Source organism: Aethalodelphis obliquidens, unplaced genomic scaffold, assembly GCF_003676395.1.
Source record: "Aethalodelphis obliquidens isolate GAN/ISIS:26980383/991018 unplaced genomic scaffold, ASM367639v1 scaffold11, whole genome shotgun sequence".
Classification (NCBI taxonomy): domain Eukaryota; kingdom Metazoa; phylum Chordata; class Mammalia; order Artiodactyla; family Delphinidae; genus Aethalodelphis; species Aethalodelphis obliquidens.
Window position 1 is genome coordinate 11,456,693 of NW_020837955.1, and position 19,415 is coordinate 11,476,107.

Here is a 19,415-nt window from a genome sequence, read left to right on the forward strand (position 1 = left end):
TGTGTGTGTGTGTGTGTGTGTGTGTGTGTGTGTGTGTGTGTGTGTGTAACAACTCTTGCAGGATGTTGTCAAATAGGCTATACTGGGCAGTAAAAGCCACAACATCCTAAGGACAAGGATAAGGTGAAGAATGGTGAAGATTACCTTAAATGAGCCTGACATGGTTTCAACACTGCCTCCTGAAGAAACCTGACCACATTTGATTACAAAGGTGACCCTAAGAAGAGGCTATCTGGGAGGGGGCACCCACTAGCCCTTTGGCCATGCCATGACCGGATACACAAAAACAAATGTCTGTAGGGCCAGACAGGCAGCATAAACATGTCAAGCTACCAGGACAACTGGTTAGTAGGCAGGCAGTGACACAATGAAGTAAACCACTCCTTTTATTTATTTTTTTAAATTTTTATTTTCTATAGTTGATTAACAATGTTGTGTTAGTTTCAGGTATACAGCAAAGTGATTTAGTTACACGTATACATGTATCTATTCTTTTTCAAATTCTTTTCCCATTTAGGTTATTACAGAATACTGAGCAGAGCTCCCTGTGCTATACAGCAGGTTCTTGTTGGTTACCTATTTTAAATACAGCAGTGTTAAACCACTCTTTTTAAAGGAAGCAGACACCTCTCAGCTCCAGCTAGAAGTTATCATTTGTGAATGTGTTGTCAGACTTTTCCATTTCTCAAAAGTAGCTAGAAATTCAGATTTTTACATGAAACTTCAAGATTTTTGAATGCTGGGAACTAATTCAAATGTATAAAGTCACTTGTACACGCTAGACAAAACTATCTGCAGGCCAGATCTATCCTGTGGGCCCCAGTCTGTGATTTCTGGTTAGAAAGGTTTAGTTACCATACAGCTCCTCACAATGGAATGTTTTATTGCATAAACACTTACGAGACAAAATTAAAAAATGGTTTTTCTTTAGTTTCTTTTTTAAGCATGTATTCCTGTGGAAGTTCTGGTCAGGACCATAAACCTACTTTTAGCTGAATTATTTGTCTTCTAAATTTTTATCTCCTTAATAATTGGCTTTGTATAACTGCTTATCTCCAAAGGCAAAATCTCTTTAAGGATAAAGGCAAAAACCAAACATAAAGCTTGGTAGTATAAATATACCAATTTATACCATAAAGTGACTTCAACAGCCATCAAGAAATCTAAAAGAACAGCCGTCAAGAAATCTAAAAGAACATAACATTAATATGTAATAGCAACAGTTAGTACTAAAAGCACTAATTTTCCTTTTCAAGGTTTCCCAAAGTGTGTTCTGTGAAGTGTAGATCCCTAGGGTTGTTTTTCCTAAAAGCAGTGTTTAGGAAAAAGTTATAAACTTCCTTCTTGGAGCTTCACAGCAGACACTGGTGTATATTAATTAAAGGCTCTAAGAAGTTCTACAGGAAATGAATCTATTCGAATGTTGTTTAAGCCAGCATTTCCAAAATTACTTCCATGGAACCTATTTTTTTGCGTAACACCTATTCATATCCACACTTTGGGTAATACTGCCCTATTATATCTTACTCTTAGTATGTATCAAAATATGGCAATAATAAGGTTGAACTAATTGAACAAAACATCATAGAAATTTCCCTCCAATCAAGGCCTTTTCCTCACTTATTTCCTGCTATTGCTCTCAAAGAGTTAACTAAAATTTCATCCTGGTTAAAACTGAAAGTCATTAATAGGGATAGGATTAGGCTAATTTCTAGGAAAAAAATTTAAGAAATGCAATAGAGGTCACTTATTTTGACAGGATGCTACAAGATAACATCATTTCCTAAAAAGACAATTTCACTGAAAATTTGCAAAAGCCTCTAAGTTAAAATTAAATATAAAATGCATTTTTATTGTATCTTTAATAACAGCATAAGAGAAAACATACAGTTTTAGTAAGAACTGTTTTAAACACAAGCCTTAGGACTTCAAGTTTCTGAACATGACCAAATCTCCCTATAGCTCTAGCATTCTCTCAGTTTAGCCCACTATTTAGAATTTAGACATTATCTACCAGTAAATAATGTTATCTTGAGCTCATTTTAAACATCTCACCCTATATGTGGTCTGGTGCTCTCCTTAGGTTACAAACATCTACCACGTGAAGGGTCTACTGCACAGTGCCTTCCTTTTCATTTGTTGGGCTCAAAGCAGCTCCAAAAAGCAACCAAACTGTTCAGAGTCAACAGTGCAATCTGGTGGCTAGTTCAGGAAATCACCTGACCAAATCCCCCTTCCCTGCCATCTGATCTCTTTCCCACAAAGTATCCATAAAGCTCATAGCTCAGCATCGCCCCAACCCCACCCCATTTCCTTTTTCCTCTTTTCAACACTCTTCAAACTCCTACTCAAGCTCTTCAGGAAAAAGTCTCCATTTTTCTCTCCCTAATCCTACAATCCTTTCAATGTACATGAATCAGAAAAACAATAGTGCAGAACCATCAGGACTGCTCTCCCCAGTAAGCAGCAGCATCCCGGCTCTTCTGACAACCAGGATGAGTCAGCTAAACCTAGGTCCGCTGATACAGCTGCAACAGCTCAGCTGCAGTGGTAATGAACTCAGACCCACCCCAGCTGTCAGCAATTCTATTTTAAGAATCACAGACCTCACAGAATGACTGGAGTGCCCCACAGTATCACAAATAAACTAGTTTGTGGTTTGTGAGGCATCTTTATCTCTTCCACGTGTAAGGGGTTGTTTTATTATTATAACCACCAAAACTAACAGCCGTAACAGCAATAACTGTGGTTTGGACTCTTCAAAGTGTATTCACATTTGGTATCTCATGTCAACCTAATTTTCAACACATAGCTCCCGAACAAACGGCTCAGCCACCTTTGTGGAGTTTAGATGCTACCTGTGATTCTCAAAGGCTGCCCTCCACCCAATAGAGAGGATAAGAAGACGCCCTCCCTGTACCTTCTGCGGTAAGTGGCCAGAAAGAAACTTAACAGCTGCTCAGAGGCACTGGCCTTGATGAGACTTCTGTACCCTGGGCAGCTCTGGGGCCTCCAGGCAGAACTCCACTGGGACTCAAAGCAAAAAGCTCTCACTGTCACACTAAGACTATTCCTCAGATACCAGTAGATCACAGGCCCCAAAGAACCTCAGCAAAATAGCCTGGATTCTTCTTAGACAGGAAGCCGAAAGTAACCCTGGGAAATTCTCTTACACTCTCCCAGGATGCTCCACACCCACCACCAGCATCAAGAAACAGTGCAGGTACAAAAAGGAAATTGCTGCCATCCGCACCAGGCTACACAGCCTGATGTGTGGAAACCACAGGCTTACAGCCCCACTGGGAACTTCAGTTACTGTTGAACAATTCAAACAACACTCTGTATACTGTTTCATAAGGGCACCCAGTACAAAAACAGAGCATGCATAAACTGTGCCCCGAAAATGGTGATGTACATCCTTGCTCTATGCTTGATATAATAAAGCCATTATCAATTAGATGCTATGATTAATACCCGTACTTACAACCGTAAGATTCAAAGAAACATCTTCCCTCCAAAAGCTTTCCAGACTCCCTCAAGGACACCTGACCACTTTGCTTTTGAGCCACCCCACATCAACTACCGTCTATAATGCTTCCATCATAGCACCTGTGACTCCTTACTCCACTTACTATTCACTTGGCTATTTCCCTCCATTGGACTCTGGGGGCCTCTAAGGCTGAGACCATATCTCTGTGTGGGTCCCAACTGCCCAGCACAGCACCCAACCCGTAGTGAGTGCTCTGTGCTCCTCAGCATGCTCGTGAATTAACGAAGGTTTTCCCGAGGGGCAGACAGTGTTGCTGTAAGAACTTGTCCAGCAGCTGCCCCTCTATAGCTCCCCAATCACTCTCCTCACTCCACTGAAAGCTACCTTCTAGAGGCATGGAAATACACTGTCTGGTCACCAGTGGGTACGCCAGGGCTTGGGCCTAATCAGTGCAAATTTCTGATGCCACTAGGTGACGCACACGGTGATCAGAATCATCTAGTGCTCGTCATCACTTCTGATATTCCCGCATCACTTAGAAAGTATAAGCGAGATAGATGATTCCCTTTTGAAAGAAAGAAGAAACTAGCAGTTTTGAGCACCTACACTGCACCACTGTGCTAGGCATTTTACATACACTGTCACATTTAAACTCACCATAACTGTTATGCTGTAAAAATTATTTCTACTTTAAAAACAAGGAAACTCAGACTCAGAAGTGTGACAGCAACTCAGGACTGAAACCCAGGTTTATCTGACCCCAAGTCTATAATAGACACTCTTTCCACTGCAATGATGCTGTGTGCCTGCAAGGCTCCCTGTCCTCCAGGCTACTGGCCACCAGCTCTGCTTCCCAAGAGTCTCCTGGAAAAGTCAAAATGCATTTTTATTTGTGAATGATTAACCTCTCTCTTCTTTCCAATCTCATTTGGCCCATTTTCAACACATTAAGAAATGACCCATAGACTCTTCTCAAAGCTACTAAACAAAACTAGCAGTTAGAAAAGCTCAAATATGATTTGGCAATGAAACTGGCTATTTTAACTTCTAGGTTCATAGCCTCAGGCACTCTTGCGCTGCAGCCAGACAATTTTGTCCAATGTTTACATAAATGTGTATTTTCAGTTCCATGGCGCTAGGGCAAGGATGTTGTCACTGGCATGCCGATCACTCAAACTCTTGAGAGGAATGTACACATAAAAGTTCACGTTACCTAAGTTTTTCCTGGGAAGAAGCCTATTCTTTGAGTGAGCTTCATGAAATACTAATTCTACCAGAATCTTCACAAGTATAATCCCCAAAGAGGTATATAATATGCTGGATTAAACAATATTACACACATTTATTTATTGCAAAACTCCTCAGAACTTTAATATATCAATGTTTCCCAAATGTTCTTGGCTATGGAATCTTTAATTAAAGGAAAAAGTGGATATAAAATGTACAAATAAGTGCTCAGTAAGGGACACCTATTATTATTAAGAGCAAACGTTCTGTCAATGATCCTCTCAAGAGACCAGTGTTTGATGAGACAAGCGTTCTTCAGAACACACTTTGGAAAACACGGACTATGATCCATTAGAGGATGGTATTGGCTATTTTGCCCCCTGGTTACCATTTTGTACACTGAAACTGCAGCATCTTTTAGACCTCCCTAGAAAGGAATAACAGCTTCCAAAGACTCAAGCACTAAGAAACTCTGGACCCATTTGCAAAATCAGAGATGCATGGAGAAAAAAAAATAAGACATTATGAATAGGAGGTACTTCTCTCATTTTAAAGGAGGAATTCTTTCTTTGGAGAAATTCTTATGATGGGAGGTGCCCAAAGCATGAATTTAGACAAGGAACAAATAAATAAATGAAGAAGATTAGAAGTGCTAAAGATTTCCAAGGTGGGATAGGACACAAAACCAGATTTGATTGAGCCAAGATAAAATTATAGTTATTGTCTTAGGAGGTAGTAGGTGGGGAATGAAAGAGTTTGAGTAAATATACCACAAACCCAAGGACTGAGGCCATCAATCAAGACTGCCCTACAAGCCCCTACCTGTTTTTCCCAATTTAACTTCCCTCTACTCCCTTTCATATATTTGTGTTCCATCCTAAGTGTTCTGCATTCATACCACACAATTTCTCATTTCTGTGTTCACACTGTTGCCTTTCTCCAAAATGTCTATTCCCCCACACCTCGATACTTCTCCTGGCCAATCTCCAAACTCTCTTCATCCTTCAAGACCTCGTTTAAATGACACTTCATCCAAGAAGCTTTCTTTCATCACTCCTGGTGTGTATAAACTGTCCAAAGTGCTTAATCTACATCTTACCTTGCTGTATTCATTATTTTTCTTAATTTGACAAATATCTGAGAACCTCTTATGCACCAGGCTCTACAGATTTGTCTATTTATACACTTGTTTTATATACTCATTATATTATTAAGTTTTTGAACACAGGATTTTATGTCTGATTCAAAATAAGTTCTGATTCATAGTAACCAATACTAAAGCCTTGCCCATAGTAGGCACTCAAATGTGGTTTGAAGGAAGAAAGGAAGGCACAGCATTTTTAAAAGCTGTATGTGGGCTGGAGACAGCTTAAATCCTAGGCAAAACGATCGGCCTATTTTTGTAACTAAAAAAAGTGATGAAAAATGCTAGAGAGTCCTCTGATTTATAAATGGGGGTAGGAGACACTGGAATGACAGACAGATTAGACAGATTTAAAAATTAAATAATTAAACCAGCCTCTATTTCCAGCTTCCTTTTTTTCCCACCATTTTTCTTTTTTAATTTTTGTCTTTCTAGTTTTAAGTGGATGACCTGAGCAATAACCTAAAGAATTCACCTTACATAAGACACTTCAGTTTGGTAAGACAGTTTAAATATATATATAGCAAAGTCAATCTGTCATGTTTTAGAATATTTATAAATTGTGATTGTGCTATAAATTGTAAGGAGGAAGAATTAGGAAACTTTTCTGATACTCCTTTCAAGGTGTTTGCTATCCCACATCTCTGGCCAAAGTGTTCTAGAAGTTAAGAACCATAACATCTCCTTCCTCACCTCCTTTTCAAGGTTACTCTTTTCAGCCCCTCAATCTGTTAGACCCTCTTAGGTTTCCTCATCTATCAGTCTGCTGTCTTGAACCTTCAGGTTCAGCCTATTTCTACATTCGAAAAGTAGAGTTCCCTTAACAAGAGGGACCACTGTCACAATGGCTGCCTGCTTTACTGGAAGCATGGACAAGAATACAGCTATCCTCTGGGATGCCTGGGACATCTGAGCTATGGAACTCCTCTTGCTGGAGGAAGGGGAAAAAAAAATCACCGATCTAGAGGCTTTGCAATTACTCCTACTCTTGCCAATTTGTCTTTCATTCTTTAAGACTGAGGGATCCTCTACTCAATACCCTGTAATGGCCTATATGGGAAAAGAATCTAAAAAAGAGTGGATATATGTATATGTATAACTGATTCATTTTGTTGTACATCTGAAACCAATACAACATTGTAAATCAACTATACACCAATAAAAATTAAATAAAAAAAAAGACTGAGGGGTCAATTAATCAGGCCATAAATACAGTTTCTTTTGCCATCTTTCAGGATCAGACCTATATATAGAATAGTGGAGTCATCTAATGAAAGGTAATCACTGACCAAAAATATAACTACCTGAAATCCACTAAGTATGGATTCATTTGAGTTAAAAAACAAACATGATCTTAGAAAGGATAAGTGAGAGGGAACCTTTCTACAGGCGCTGTATTAGGAAAACCATGTGATTAACCTAATCCACACAAAGGGAGTGGGGGGTTGATTTAGGGGAAAGGGAGAGGGCAAAGGACAGAAAATCTGTGAGGTCACTTTAGAACATGGTGTATATTTCCAAGGAGGAATTCTGGGAGGACTGGAGAGAACTAAACAACAGAACGAGGGCACTAAGATCCTGAAAGGTAGCCAAGCTAAGAAGTAGAAAAAGCCAGAAAGAGCCACAGCTCAGAAGGTTTGGTGAATGAGCTCTAGAGGCTGACTTTACCTTGACCTATTGCCCAGGTCCTCATTTACTCCCAAATGTTCATCCCAGCTCTCACTGTCTGTGGGAGCATCCAAAATGAGGTGGAATGTACCGAAACCTGGTAGGGAAGTGTGACCAAATGAGGCTGGGAGTGGAAGATGTGGAGCTGAAGCCAAGAAAGAGGTTTCAAAAATGGAGCCAAAAGAGCCAGAACCCAAAATGGGATCCAGTTCATTAGAATTACAGGTATTTAGGGACTTCTATGTTTCCCATCCTAAGTTTTATTTCAATTGTTTATGCTGGAAATTCTGAGTATGCCTGGGTCAAAGAAATACGTGATCAGCAGCCACCATTCAGAATTCACCAAGCGCCAATAAAACTGCTTCACTTGAGCTCAGAAAATGGAAACTGGAATAAGGCAGAAATTTGTAGAAACACAAACAATGAAAGTTAGTTTCCCTATAAACATTTCCGAAACAGATAATTACACTAATTAATTTCAAAAGTCCTTCAAGCCAAGGGTAATACACATGTTTGGAGTGAAAACACTCAACAGTAATGGTGTTGCCTCCATACCACCTCCGCCTGTAACCACCACTGCTCATCCCCTCTCACAAGACGTCCAGCCCTGGTGTGAGCTTGCCCTGACGGAACATATGACCCACCTCCTCCCACATAGCCAGTGACATGGCCCTTCCAAGGTACACAAGCCCCATCTGCTCACCTCCAGACTCCTCCCCTCAATTCAACAGCTTCTTAATCTACTCTGGGAGTAACTGTCTCAGTATGTACCTCTACCCCTCTGTCGTTTTACAGATACGAACATATTTCAAATCCTCTCCTACAGTGCATGACCAACCCCACCTTAACCCTTCTGAGCTCACTCCCACTCCCACTGATGTGTCAGTGGCAGAAACTCTCTGGAGGTTGACCATTTTCCTCTGATATCTGACCCTGCCAAACTGGGCTCAGTCTGTCTAATTTCATATTACTCCAAAGAGATTTAGAAGTTATTGCAGCTTTCTTATTATTTTTTCAGAGGAAACACTGTACACTCCCATTCTAGTCAGTCCCCATGTCTCCCTCTTAAAACACAGCCTCTCTACATTGTTTAAATTAAGACGAAGGTTAACAAAGGCTCCTTACTCTTTTTCCCAGCCTGCTATTTTCTACTGTTTTCCTATACAGCTACCTGTATAGCTACCCTATCCAATGCTGTTAACTGTTGCTATAAAAATTGGGCAATAGCCCCAGATATTGAAAAATTATAGTGATACTTTCAAACTTGCTAAAATCCTTGCCTCTTCCTCTGCATCAATTATTGTACCACGACTCAGGATCCCCATTCTTCAGTAACTCCCTCTTCTGCTTTACATACTGTAATCTCCCACTTATGGGTGGCCAAGTCCCAGCATCATTTTTTTGCAACCAATTGTAAACCCTGTTCTAGATGTCACCATTCTTTTCAAAATATGTTACTAGGTAGATAAGCTCTAACCCTGCTCTCCTGAATCCTCTAGCACTATGTAGAACTAACAGCACCACTTGTGCAAGTACCCGACCTCACCAAACGCTTTCACATTCATTTTGTTCTTATCTGAGCCTCTCAACATCCCAGAGAGGCACCATTTTTCTTCTCATTTTATAGGTGAGGAAGCCAAGTTGCAGCAAGGATTATGTGACTTATTCAGAGTCAAGGAGATATTTAAATGCTAGAGTCAAGACTCAAACTGGGAACTTTACATCTGACCACGACTCTTTCCGCATACACATTTCTGAGAATAAACCTGGCTGTCAACCAAGCCCAGCACCTCTGGTGTAAGGGGATGCTTTCGGCCCCATGGCAGATACCTGCCTTGGTCCCTTAGTCCACACCACTATTTTTTACTCTATTTCCCACCCCTAGCACCAAGTCTTGACACACAAACTCACCCCCCTCCCAACCTCCTAAGGATCTTTACTTCTGCCATGTTAACCAAGTTTTTTCTTCTGCTCTAAACAGTCTTGCCCCTTCTCCACTGATAGCCCCTCTGCCAGGAGAAAGGAAGAGGTCTTCCTTCTGTTACCTAGTGACTTACACTCTTTGGCTCAGAAACTACAAACTTAACCACAAATTCAGTAGAAGTGTACATTATCTATGATTTTGGGTCCATGTTCTCTGTCCTTCCCCTCCACTGCCCTATTTGAAGCTATCCCATTTTAGATTATAAGCTCCTGGCCCAGAAGGCGCTATTTAGCCAGCTATGGGTACCACCCAGCACAATGCCTTGCATTCAAAGGCATATAAACGTTGATGACTATGATCTTTTTTTAAAAAAATAAATAAATTACTCCTGCCCTTGATCTGAAATAATGACAGAAACCAGCTGCCAAAACCACTAAGAGCATTATTTACTTCAATTCAGAGTTTCTGAATAGGAATTAGCATAAAAGAGCCGTAAAGTGAAAGACAAGGGCACATTTGTTTACATGTGGTCCCAAAGGTATAAAGCAAAATACTGAGTAATTTGTTATTAGCTTCCCATCAACAGCAGTCCAGCTCTATTGCATAGCAAGGTCACCCCGGGTAAGAGGATCCTAGTTTCAGCATTCCCATGACAAGGAAAAGGCGATCAGCTATTCCAATTGCATACGTGCTCTGGAAAAGCAACAGCTGGCTGCATATTACTCACCGGTTTATCCTTGATGGTGGGGCTTGACACGCACAGGTACAGTTTCCCATCTTCTTCTAGGCAGGCATCTATCAAAGCTTGCACTGAGCTCTCCTCCTGGAACAGCAGAAAGGCATAGCCTTGGGGAGAACAAAAACAAAAGGGTGGGGGGAGGAATCAGTAAATTAAACTCAAAGTACCAATTAAAAATTTACCTATTGTTTCACTTTGGCAAATTCTTACTAAAATCTAAGAACTTGAAGTGGGACACAGGGATGTAAGAGTCATTGAGACCCTCATGTGTTAGGTACTCATAGACTTTACCTTGTATTGGGTATTACAGGCACTGTATTAGGTACTCATAGACTTTACTTTGATTAATTTCCATAATTACTCAGGGGGGCAAGTTCAGAACACATCTATGGAATTTCCATTAAATAGGTTTGGTCATCTTTAATGAGAGCAGGCAGACTCACCAATGGCCTGAGCCACAGCGGCTCAGGAAACAAGCATCACCTGCCCTCCAACTTCCACCAAGCTCTAGGCTTGACACATGCTGCAACATGGATGTACCCTGAAAACATTATGCTAACTGAAAGGAGCCAGGCACAAAATACCGCATATTATATGGAATGTCCAGAATAGGCAAATCTAGAGAGACAAAAAATAGATTAGTGGTTGCCTAGGGCTGGGGGAGTGGAGGGAATAGGTACAGTGTTTCTTTTGGGGATGATGAAAATCTTCTAAAATTGATTGTGGTGGTGATTGCACAACTGTGAACATACTGGAAACCACTGAACCGTACATTTTAAATGGGTGAACTGTGAATTATATCTCAACAGAAGTTGTCAAAAAAAAAGCTCAACAATAGGCTAATGTGTCTTTATATGTTATATCTGATGGTGATGCTCTGTTTCTTCAAGGATATTCTCCTGTCTCACGGCTGAATACATGATCTGTGAATGTGGACACGAGCTGCAGGATGTCCATGGACACAGCCAGCTTTGTTCAGTTCAATTCAGTAAGATTTACTGAGCAACTGTTACAAACGAGACACAATCTATGGATTATGAGGAAAATTGAGATGAACGAGACTAGGTTCCAGCTGTCCAGAGACTTATATGATAGAAGAAACAGGCTTTTAGACAATTAACTTCTTGCTACAAAGCTGAGGGAGATAAACGGAAATAAGAAGTACTATGGGAACCCAGACAAGCAAGGAATCTGACTTGAGAGAATCAGCAAAGACGTCAAAGAGGACAATAGATGTTCAAGGGGCCAACTGTGGCACTTGCTGCTACACTGGCATTCATGAATGGCAGCTGAGCAAAGCCCATGATGAGCTAGTCTAAACCTGAGTATTCAGCTGTTCAACCTCTCTACAATCCCTTCAGCTTTGCTAAGTCTCTCAGCTGTCACCTCCACTCCCAGTCCTGCTACTGACCTCAAAGGAAATCATCACCAATAAGACTCTCCTCTGGCGCACTGTGTGCCAGAAAGATGTGAGTGGTGAAGAAGGATAAGAACCCCTGTGTTCAGAAGCTTCTCACACATCAAACAAAGATGCTAATCAACTGGCCTAGAAGCAAAGCTTTCTGGAGTCCTGGGCAGCACGTGATGACAGTGGCAGTGGACAGTGAATAATGGGTACTCTTTATCCTTTTCCCCAACTCCTCATCTACTATACAGAGCATCCAAGCAAACAGAGTAGGAAAAAGATCAATCATTATGCAGCACACCAGGAGTGGCCAATGCAACAGGCAGAAGCCAATACGAAGGGGAGAGCACCGAGCCCACAGGAATGGGTATGGAGCTACAAGATGGAGGCTGCCTACACGGCAGGACCCAGAGCTGTTTTCTGGGCTTTGCTCCCAGGCTAGATGGGTCAAAGGATTCAGCAGATGGCCAGGCAAGAACAATAAAACTTAACTGCAAAACTAGAAAGGATAATACATCATTTCTTCATACCCCCTCTCTTTTCGAAATAGTATCAAACGATCACCAAGCCCCAGCGAATCTATTGAAAGTTCAATGTTTTCATTTAATGTGAGAACATTCATTACACTTGCCAAAGAGAATATTAGAGGTCAGTGAGTTAAAAAATGCAAAGATCACAAAGAGGAGGTCTCAGCATGTCCTCTCAAACCTCCTGCCTCACCAAGTTAAATCTTGGTGCAAATCTTCCACAAAGGTCCTCAGAGGCGTGCTGAATATCTTGTTCTTGGAGAGGACCCTGTCTGTGTACAGTATGCGCAGGCACATCAAAAAGGCCTGGGGACGGGGCAGCTCAGTGAGCCGGGGTTCTCTCTAGCTCCTTGCCTCTGCAAGGCCACCGAGCTGGCTGCACCTTTCCTGCACATTGCTGCCCACCTCTTACAATCTTCCACACCAAATCCCACACTGTGTTCAACCTGGGCATCAGAGGAAAGGGAGGGTGTCTCCCCATAGCAGCTGAGTAGCTACCACAAAATCACACAGATTTTTCACCCAGGCCTGTCTCACAGCCATAAATGACAACACTGGCAATAGACAGAGTAAAAACAACTAGGAGTCACAAGCAAAAGCCTGCTACAAATATTATTACCAAGGAAAATACCTACAACTTCTTTTTCTTTCCCAGGGAATGGGCCAATTTCTTCAGAATGGCTCTTTTACAACAAATCATCTCTCCTCCCTGATCAGCAAGCTGCTACTCTCTTAGCACCACAGATAAGGGGTGTAACTCAAGTCCAACCATTTCCTTCAACCCTGCCTCCTACCTCAGGCCTTTCAACCAAAACAAAATTCACCAGAGACCCCAACACACCCATGAAAACAACTTCATGATACGTTCACCTACTAAAACACCTTCTGATATCTCAAGGTCAACCAAACCCAGATAACAACAGAAATCAGAGGATTAAAAAAAAAATCAGGAAGGAAGAAAACTTCAAACACATTTCCCTTTTGATCTTCAGAAATTCGAGGTCAAAGTAAACAAAGTAGAAAAAGGAAAAAAAGAATAACAAGGTCTGGGCTTCCCTGGTGGTGCAGTGGTTGAGAGTCCACCTGCCGATGCAGGGGACGCAGGTTTGTGCCCCAGTCCGGGAAGATCCCACATGCTGCGGAGCAGCTAGGCCCGTGAGCCATGGCCGCTGAGCCTGCGCGTCTGGAGCCTGTGCTCCGCAATGGGAGAGGCCACAACAGTAAGAGGCCCGCGTACCGCAAAAAAAAAAAAAAAAAGAATAACAAGGTCAATGTGAGATGGACATTAAATCAATGATTTACTAAAAGGCAAATTCCACATGGTCCTACAGGAAGAGTTCTGGACTAGGAGTCAAAATGTCTGGATTTGGGTCCTAGTCCTAACACTTATTGGCTGTGTAGTAATAACAGGTAACAGGTAACATTTATTGAGCATCTACTATGCACCAGGCACTGTTTCTAAGTGCCTTATGTGTATTAACTCGTTTCATCTTCACACACACTCTGAGATAGTCACTATTTTAAATTCTGTTTTACAGTTAAAGAAACTTCAAGAGTGATTAAGCGACTTGTTTGATGGTGATTGTTCTATCACCCAGTAAGTGGTGGAATCATGGACTTGAATGTTAAAGTTTCTGAGTCTCAATGGCCTACATGGGAAAAGAATGTAAAAAGGAGTGGATATATGTCTATGTATAACTGATTCACTTTTCTGTACAGCAGAAACTAACACAACATTGTAAGTCAACTCTACTCCAATAAAAATTAAAAAAAAAAAGTTTCTGAGTCTTGGCTCTTTTATCTGTAAAATGAAGATTATCCTATGGAGATGAAGGCTGTGAGATAATATATGTAAAGTGCTTTGAAAACTAGGATATCGTGCAAGTGTCAATTTTTCTTTGACTGCATTTTCAGTTATTTTTGTGATAATGTAAAATTAAATTATTTTGCATATGGTCTCATTATAAAAATTAGAGTTCAGATTAATGAGATACCTTCTTCTTTGCATTTGCGAGCATTTGGTGAATAAAGGGAAGTAATCTAGATACTAAAGGAAAACAGTTTTTGAATGACAGGCTAAATAAATATTACTGTAAACAATCAATAAAGTGACAATATTTGCTTTCATATATCATTAGCAAGTTCTATTAGGAGAGAGAATCATCCAATGTGGTACTATTTGCTGATTTTCATACACTCTTTAAATAAAAGCCTATTATACCTATAAATCAAGCTCCTCAAACTGTCACTATGATGGCAGGTTCTTCTGTTAGTTTGAAAGGTATAAAAAAAACTTGGCCCAAAAGTTATAAACTCCCTCTGTTTTCCCTTGCCCTCTGAGCCAGCCAAGAGATAACAGGATTATAAAAACTCAAGTTTCAGAAATGGTGACCTTCTTACCCAAGTACCTAAGAAATGTGGTGAGCTATGGGAGGCCCTCAGCTCAGAGCCAGTCTGTAGGTGGAAACAGGGGCTCTGGGGAAGCAGTAGGAACTCTTGGCATGGTCACCATCACCACCCTGGATTATGGGCAGAGCAGGAAGCTGCTTGCTTTCCCACTGGTGCCAAATAGGTTGGGAAGGAAGGGTAGAACAGTGAGGGATTTTTGGACAAGCCTGAACTGACCAATGTACTTCTCTGGGGTAAAGAGGTATGGAGTGAGAGAGGGGACTTAACTGGGATAATTCCATTTTATTTGACCAAGTTTTTGAAGGATAAATTTAATTAAAGATTTTTTTTCCTCTTAATACCCAAAACACATTGAGTATAACAACCTCCAAAATGTTCTTGGCTACCTTTCAAAAACAAAGCTTCCTGAGCTCTTAAATACATAAGTTTTCATGTTATAATTTTTTTATACTTGATCCCTAGTACAAAAAACAGTCACCACCAACTTCACCACCACAAACACCAGTTACTAAGTGCTTACAAAGTGTGACACACTTTGCCAATAATAAACACTTTACCTCACAGTAATTCTATGAGGTAAATACAGTTGTTATTATTACCATTTTACAGATGAGGAAACTGAAGCTCTGAGAGGTTAAGGGATACCTCAGATTAAAACCTAGAGATTAAATTTGGGATTGAAATTTAGGTCAGCTTCCAGAGCCCTCATTCTTTATCCACTAACTTATACTGTCTTACCTAAAAATGATGAGATAAAGTTTTCAATATCACTAGCAAATAAATACTTGCCTATTTATTATTTATTGTCACTTTTGTGACAGTGATCATTTGACAGTGGTTTAGTGGCATGAAGTGGTCACCTGTGCTTTAGTCCTACAATTTAAGGTCTATGCAGATATATTTGCTCTAAAGCCCACCAAAACTATATTAAGAAGAGCTATAAAACCAAATAATCTCAGCTCAAAAAAAAAAAAACTATATTAAGAAGAGCTGAAATGATGAAATTCAAAATAATCAGAAGTTTAGTTTTAGTTTATTTAGGTCAATAGAATTATCATATTTAGTAAAGATGCTTATTGTTTTCAATGTATTTTTAAGTTGTATATTTAGAATGAAGGCTCTTGAGGGAGTTAAAGAGCAGATCTCACTAAATTAGACTTTATTATGAACATCACCATCACAGTAATCATCAGCTTAAGCAAGTATCTTCAATGGATGCTAAAACCATTGGGTAAATCTGGGAGGGGATACAAGATACTCATGCTATCTTAAGGTATCACTTTGAAGATGAATAAGTATTTGCAAAGGGAGAAAAAGGTACTTTCACAGTGGAGAAATCTGGCAGACAGCACCATAACCAAATGATCGCTCCGAACATCACCAACAACAGGGCAAACTGACATCATGTGCCTCTCGTATTATGTCCTCCTCGGTGCAGCACGTCATCTGCTAAGAGTGTTTCCCCTGAATCTCATTATGAGGAAACAAACCTATCATTCCAAATTAAGTGACAGTCTATAAAACATCCGGCAGGAACTCTTCAAATGATACAAAAGACAAAAAGCCTAGGAAAGTATCTAAAGTAAAGGAGACTAAAGAGACATGACAACTAAATGTATGGCTAGACTGTGACTGGATCTTGGATTAAAAAAAGAAAAAGCTCTAAAGGACATTACTAGAATAATCTGGATACTTCTTGTTCTCAGAAGACATATGGTGAATCATTTAGGAGTGAGGGGTCTTAATGTCTACAATTTACTCTCAAACGATTCATCAAAAAATATGTATGTATATATACACATACTGACAAAAAAAAAACCAGAAAGCATATGTGGCAAAATGCTAACAACTGGTGAACCTAGAGGAAGGCAGTATAGGCATTCACTGTACTGTTCTTACAACTTTTCTGTACATCTTGAAATTTTTCAAAAGAAAAATTTGTGGAAAAAAATCGAAACCACAGGTCTCTCTGGAGAAGAGGGTAATATACTCTCTTATTCTTGAAAGAGGTGTGTGGTCTTCTGAAAGACCTAATAGTTCTTAAAATCAACTAATGCTCTTAGTGATTTATATGTTTTAAGTAGCAAATACAATGGAAAAACAATTCCAACTTGTAGAGCTGTGCCCTGAGCTATGGCTACATTCATAAAATGGTGACTGACAAGGGAGGACTGGTTTCTGATGACAGGAGGTCAGCCCCAGAAGGAAGGATCCAAGATCTGGACAGAGAGAGAGATCGCTCCTTGCACAGAATCCAGGCTCCCTGATTTCCTGTGACCTTCCTAGAGAGACCTGAAGGGCACCTCTCCAGCCAGAGCTGAATGAGTTCAGACATTTTTGGCACAGGAAGTCTGTTCCAAACATTCTCCCTGACCTTGGCTTTCAGGTCAGAGGACCTACCTGGTTTGCCTCAGGAGTCTTTGCCTTTGGATTCAATTCAATAGAACCAAATATGTTTAGGAGGTACAAGGCAGGATACTAGGCACTGAAGCTACAAAGATGAATAAGTCAAGAAAGAACCCTGCCCTGGAAAAACTCAGCCTGTAAATAAGTGACTGAGAAACAACAAGAAAAGTGCTAGTTGGGATTATAGCCTATAAAACACTGGTGAGAGACAAATGGAGCAGAGGTGCCCAAACATCAGGGAAAGTCATACAGTAAAGGCCACATCTGGGCTGGAGGACAACTGCTTTTCTAGGAAGCAAGGGCAATCCAAGTTCATGAAACAGCACAGGCCAAGGCTTCAAAGGGCCAAAGATTGGCTTATTTGGAAAACAGTGAGTAGTGTGCATTAGTTAACAGTATAGGATTGGGGTACCAGGTGGGAAGAGATGAAGCAGTTCATCAACCCCGTCTGCTGCCTGGAGAACACAGTAAGTCTCTGAACTGGATTCCTTATTCATTCTCCTCTTGGATGAGAACCTCTGATCTCCAAGACTGACTGAACACTTACTATGCACCCTAGGCAATGCAGGGGAATTCTGACATGAGCAAGTCCTTGTTCTCAAGAAATTTATAAACCAGTACATGAAGGTCATCAAGAATAAGTATAAAGAGAACTCTAATTTAGGAACAATGCATTCAGGACCCTTAGAAATATTTTCTAAGCGTATTTTTAAAAGTTGGATTTCATAGAAGGAAGACAGATCTTTCAGTGAAGAAGACATGGATAGAGAAATCAGGGAAGACTTTCTGTCGGTGGTGGCACAGGAGCCAGATCTTAGGTGAAAATTTGGGTAAGGACATTTCAAGGGAAGGGTTTAGCCTAATTAAGATGTAGAGATGGCTCAGCAGGTACTGTCCATGGATGCCTAAACATTCCCCTTGGATTCAGAACCAAACATATTTCTTTGATTGTATTTACTACAAAGAGCTGAGGCTCAAACATTTTGGCTCAAGCCTGTTTCGTGTTTTCTATTACACTAGTGACTGTTTCTTGGTGGGCTTGTTGCTTGGCAGGCAGGGGTGGGGGAAGGTGAGAATGGACAAGAAAACAAGTCTGATGGGTAGAACCACCCCAGAGTTGAAAACTGGCAGTCTACTTCCTGTGTTTTTAGTGAAGTCCTGCAGTCCAGGGCAGTGACCTGGGGCATTTGGGCTTAAAGTCTGCTCTGTTTACGTAACCACACATTCCCTATATAAAGAGGTCCTTGTGAAGTCTGCCAAATCTGTCAGTTCTAGTCACAGTCAGTTCTAACAAGCACCTGACCAAGAAAACTGAGATCAGACTGGGGGTGTGGGAAGGAACTGGTCAAACTAGTTGGGCAGTTGTATTTTTACTGAACAACGTATTTTCATCAGGGGGAAGGACACTAATATTATTTAACCTCTATGAAGCCTAAGTGCTGGTGCATATGTACACTGTCTCACATAATCCTTTTAATAACAATGAGCAGTATTAACTCAGATGAGTAAACTGAGGTTCAGGGATTAAATAACTTGCTTAAGGTCATGTAGCTGGTAACTGCTGGCACCCAGGTCTGAGTCCACAAATATCTAGTTCTTGCCCCACTGCTTGTTGCTCTGCCTCACGCAGCATCAAACAATTGGCAAATTCTACATTTTAACCCAGTAGACGCTTCCCTGAAGATGAAGCTTTAGTCCAGCCCTGCTTGTAGATTGCCTGAACTCTGACAATCTAATTTCTCCTCCTTGCACTTCAACGCTCCTCTGATGAGTTCTTAACGCTGCTGCCAATGGGTTTTCTTGGCGTCACCATTTCTCCTCAAGATGAAGGCTATCCCGTTCTATTTTGAAAGACAACCCAAGTCTTTGCTCTCAGCTTTCAAAATGTTTCACCAGATCCTCTCAGTCAGCTTCCCATTCTGAACTCTTTCAAATGATACATCCTCTCTTGGTCTCTCTTGCTCATAGCCTTAGCCCTATCCAATTCCTGTCAGCAAGTCCTGCCCCAAGCTACGCCCTCTTCTAAAACATTCTCTCTGCCTCAGCCTACCAAATTTGCAGCTGGCATTTCAGTTCCTGAATTTTACTCTCTTCAAAAGAAAGTTCTCATCGGGGGTGGTTTTGGCTTCTCTGAACTAAACAAGCATCCCTCCCTTTCCAGTACCTCTGCCTGGGGATAGCACAACAAGTACTGCTGTGACACAGTACAAGATGTCTGTGTTATTTAAGTGGCTGCTCAGCTTTGTCCTGTGGCCTGTACATTCCTTCTGCCCATTCCGTTTTATACAGTCCCTCAAACTATTAATGCTTTGAAATCAAACACTAACTCTAACAGTTCCTCTTTAATATAACACAAAAGAGAGAAATGTTTAATAGAACAATTTATACTGAGGGTGTGCTAAGCTTTTAAAAGCAACAATAGAATGCTGCTCCATCTGTTCAAAACAGGACAAAACAGAACAAAAAGTCCACTCTT

The 19,415-nt window shown here is 40.7% G+C and overlaps 1 protein-coding gene across 5 annotated transcripts in view; it reads right to left on the reverse strand.

Annotated features, from left to right (window-relative positions):
• Nucleotides 1–19,415, reverse strand: part of CPEB3 (cytoplasmic polyadenylation element binding protein 3) — a 174,167-nt gene that overhangs the window by 34,712 nt on the left and 120,040 nt on the right. For all 5 annotated transcript variants that reach the window (XM_027112039.1, XM_027112040.1, XM_027112041.1 and 2 more), the window contains one exon: nucleotides 10,181–10,299. In XM_027112039.1, coding sequence (XP_026967840.1) covers nucleotides 10,181–10,299 — 119 coding nt within the window. The remainder of the gene's footprint in view (nucleotides 1–10,180; nucleotides 10,300–19,415) is intronic.